The sequence below is a fragment of the Merops nubicus genome, unplaced genomic scaffold (genome assembly GCF_000691845.1).
Source record: "Merops nubicus isolate BGI_N331 unplaced genomic scaffold, ASM69184v1 scaffold36946, whole genome shotgun sequence".
Taxonomy (NCBI): domain Eukaryota; kingdom Metazoa; phylum Chordata; class Aves; order Coraciiformes; family Meropidae; genus Merops; species Merops nubicus.
The window spans coordinates 1-4,138 of NW_008617625.1; the positions used below are offsets into that span (position 1 = coordinate 1).

The following is a 4,138-nucleotide window of genomic DNA, read 5'->3' on the forward strand; positions in this document are numbered from 1 at the left end:
CTTATTGGGGATAAGGGTATCCCAGTATTTACCTAAAAAGGGGTGGGGAAAGAAGAATATAAATAGGATCAACCCAGCGCCTCAACCTGCCCTGTGCAGCAAGACCTGGCACGTGGCAGCCTGCAGAGCCTGACGGATGTTCCCCTCGCGTCCAGGGCCCAAGCAGGGCAGCTCTGCCCCTTGCCCAGTGGTGTCTAATTCACCAAACTTCCCACCCAGCAGAAAAATAAAGAAAAGAAACTCTGCTCACATCATCCACACGCCAGCTGCGATGTTCAGGGGGTTGATGGTGACACAGTTCCAGAGACCAGCGAAGGCACAGGCTGCAAAGCAAAGAGGCTTTCACTGACCACAGAGACCAAGCCAGTGCGTGGGGCTGGAGCCCAGCAGGCAGGGCTGGCTTCTCCTATGGGACCCTGCAGCCACACCAGCATCATTTTGCTCTCCTCTATTTTGGGCTGTTTGGCAGAGCAGGGGCTGCCCAGAAGAGCCCTTGTCTTGGTCAGGACCTCCAGGCACTGCAGAGCACCCTGTAGAGACCAGCACAGGAGGGTGGGTGGAAGGGTTTGATGGCCTAAAGAGGAGCCTGGGATGCAGGAGAGGGTTTTTTTCCCAGCTCCTCCATCCAGGTATCCTTTTGCTCCAAGCACTTGGTGTCTCAGCACAACACGAACAACAGAGCGTTTGCCTTTACGTGGGGTCATGCATATGACTCCCTGTGGCACCCTGGCTTTTATTTGCTCCTTCCTGCCTCATTAAACTTGCAGAGTGTTCCCAGAACTTGATACATCCCTTTTCCTCTGCCAATGCCAACGGGCTGCTGCTGCTGCTCACCTGGGAACCTGAGCCTGGGCTGGGAGGGTGGCGAGACACGGCTGAGTCCCCAGGAAACAACATCCCCCTGCACAACTCCAGCTCAACCTCCACAGCCCTTACAGGCTGCCTGGGGGGTGACTGGCGGCCCAAGAAGAGCAGCAGAGTCTGTCTCTGAGAACAAAACCAGCCCTGGGTTTGGGTATTTCAGATGTCTGCTCATGTTTTGCTCAGCAGAGCTGCCACGAGCAGTCCTGACCTCCAAAAGCCTGGCACATGTTTGTAAGTTTTCCTGCAAGCAGTTGCTGCTGGAGCCTCCAATTTCTCTTCAAAATACTTCTCTGTACTTACTGGACTGGGAAACAGAGCTGCAGGGCTATGACAGGACTGATCTAAGGTCATCCCACCAGCAAACGGTCTCCTGTTTTTCAGGAAAAAAACTAAACGAGATTATTTTTAAAGGCTTCCTATGACTATTCTGCAGGACCCCAAATCTTTCAGAGAATCGTGCAAGAATAAGATAACCAGCACAGGAGAAATGCCAGGATGTGTTAATAGCCATGCTCCAAGGGCACCTCTCATCCTCCCATCACAGAGGGCCCAGAGTCCCCACACTGCAGGGGGAAACTGAGGCACTGGGGTGGGATGATCACACTCATGGTCACACAGCAAACAGCCAGAGGGCTGGAAAAGCAACAGCAAGCAGGACTGCTGGCAGCAACCCTGCACTGGGGTTCCTAATTCTTCTTTGTGACCAGCAAACCCTTGGATGCTGATGGAAGCAGAGCTCAGGGAAGCACTGCAGGCTTGTGGCACTTGCACTCCCCCAGGAAATCACACTCCTGAAAACAAAGCCAAATAACTTGCTGGCACTTTATAATCAGCAGAATGGCAAAAACGAGCTGCATCTCCATTGTCCCCAAAACACAGCAGGGCTGGGGCAGAACCTGGCCTTGCTGAGCAGCATGGCAGGGAGTAGAGATCCAAGCAGTTCACAGCTACAGAATTGGTCTCCAGCACAGAACAGACCAAGGGAGGCAGAATATTACCTTCCAAGCAGGATTTGGGCCTTACTCTCTTTTTTTTTTTTTTTAGTCTAGCCAAACAGAGTCTGTTTTGCCAGGGTTCTGGTTTGGTTCTGTCCTCCAACCCCTCAAAAGAACCCCTGAGCATTAAGTGTCCCTGCAGGAGTCTCAGCTCAGCAACCACCCTGCTTGCCAATGGACTAATGACCCAGGAAGCCTGAGCTGAGCAAGCCCCTACGTCAGCACCAGCACCAGCCAGTTGGAAAGGAGTCAAAGGTTTATAATCACAGGCACACTGCACTAGCTGTCAGCTGCCAAGAGGCACAGAGATAAGGCTTCAGTGACCTTCAGTTTCCTCTGCAGAGCAGCACATCCCACAGCAGCCTGGTACACCCTTGTCCCAGGGGGACGGGATCAGCTCCTCCCTTGGTACCTCCAAGGGGATGGAGCTGCCAAGCCAGAGACTCCTCTTGCAGAACAGAGGCCTTGCAATAGGTTTAAAATGCAGATAATGCTGAATGGCACGTAAGCTATGGAAGAGAGACAGCTCTGCCATTTGTTTAACTGCTGTCCCATCCAGAATCCCTGAGGAAGCACAAATAACTGGGAGCTAAATGAGGGGGGAAGGACCCACCCCCTACAAAGGCTCTATTCATTTCAAGCAGCTGGTCACTGTCCTCAGCACAAGCCTATTTTTGCTCCTGAAGCATTTTACAAAAGCCACAGACTCTCCTTGTCCTTTTACAAACAGGAACACAAGGAAAAGAAGGGACTTGGCCAAGGTCACCAAGTCAGCCTGAGCAAGAGCCAGAAACTGATCCTGGACCTTGTTTGTCTTGCTCCTGCTCTGGCCCTGGCACCTTTCTAGCTAAAGCAAGTTGTGGGCTGCAGGTGCTTGCACATGGGAGACCTTGTCTGCCAGTCTCACCACCACTAACAAAGCTTCTCATCCCTTCTAAAGGGAATCTTCCCTTCTGTAAGAAATATTCCAGTCCTGGAGCAGGACCACAATCCAGCTGCTCAAAATCCTTATAAATGAGTTCTGTTCTTCCATAGCAAGCTCTGAAAACAGCAGCAAACTCCAACCTTGACATGTTATTAGTCACCCCTTTTCCAAACTGTCCACCTTCAACAAGGGGATGCTGAGCAATGAGCATTTTGAAGAGGGATATTTCTAGCATGGGGCATTGTCCTCTTTCCACAATCCCCCATTTCCCTGCTCATATGAGGAGTCTGTGTCTCACTCTGCCTCATTCTCTGCCTGACAAACCCCACGAAGGGAAGACTGCCATGGCCAAGGAGCAAGCTGCCTGACTCCCCACACCATCAGCAATCCTGTTAAAGAGCCTGGTTCTTCTTCCAAAAGCTGCTTCTCCCAGACTCACCTAAATATGTAAAACTCTCATCTTTCCTCTGAAAACAAGTCATCAGCTCTCAGAGCTACAGACAAAAGGTTGGGAAAATCATCCAAGTAGAATCCAGCTGCTTTAAAAGATGAAGACAGAGTCAAAAACAAGTCTTCAAAGACTTGTACATTTAAGCCCCTCATAAGCTGCCCTAGCACGAGGTGGGCAACACAAGTGATGCTGCAACCCACGAGCCATCCTCTCCAACTCTTCACCCTCCGTCCACGTCCACCTGAGCACAGGCCAAGGCCAGGCAACAAGCACCAAGGCTCCAGCCCCAGCCCCAGCCCGTGGGAAAGATGCTGCTTCACTAAACCCTGACCTGGGACCTGCTCTGAAGACACGTCCCAGCTGGTGTCTTGGCCGCCGGCCGCGACCAGAAGCGCGGGGGCCCCAGGCAGAGCATGGCGAGGCCAGGACGTTTTGCCCCAGAAGAGCAGTCTTACCAAATCTTTTCACACCTCCAGAATTTCAGCACCTAAGACATAAACCAGTGAGAGCAGCATATGTTCTACCAGCCTAGCCAAAAAGGGCTGTAACCAGCCCAACGATACCACAGCCTGCGAGGTCGGCTGCAAAAACACCGTGGGCTTGTGGAGTCATGTCCAGAGGTGAGGGGCAGGCATGGGAAGGGGGCAGGGAGAGAGGGGGGGTCAGACAAAATGCTACAGCCGAGGGAATAAATCAGGGCTGACTGCACTGGCTGAGAAACACTCTTCTTTTACTAGAAGTTGTGGACCTGAAGCCGAAGAAATTCTCCAGCCTGTGCTCTGCAGGAGATCAGACTAAGCGGTCATAACAGTCCCTCCTGCTTTTAAGAGCTATTAATCTCTCCACAGAATGTAGCAAAACAGCACTACAGGACAGGCTGATTTCTGGCAAAGTTGCAAAGTC

General features: G+C 51.9%; 1 protein-coding gene across 1 annotated transcript in view; it reads right to left on the minus strand.

Annotated features, from left to right (window-relative positions):
* Positions 1–246: 246 nt before the first annotated feature.
* LOC103775741 (calcium channel flower homolog) overlaps positions 247–4,138 on the minus strand; it is a gene marked incomplete at its 5' end in the record, with an annotated part of 4,869 nt that continues 977 nt past the window's right edge. Inside the window, one exon of the mRNA XM_008943214.1 lies at positions 247–323. Within this exon, the coding sequence (XP_008941462.1) occupies positions 247–323 (77 nt within the window). The remainder of the gene's footprint in view (positions 324–4,138) is intronic.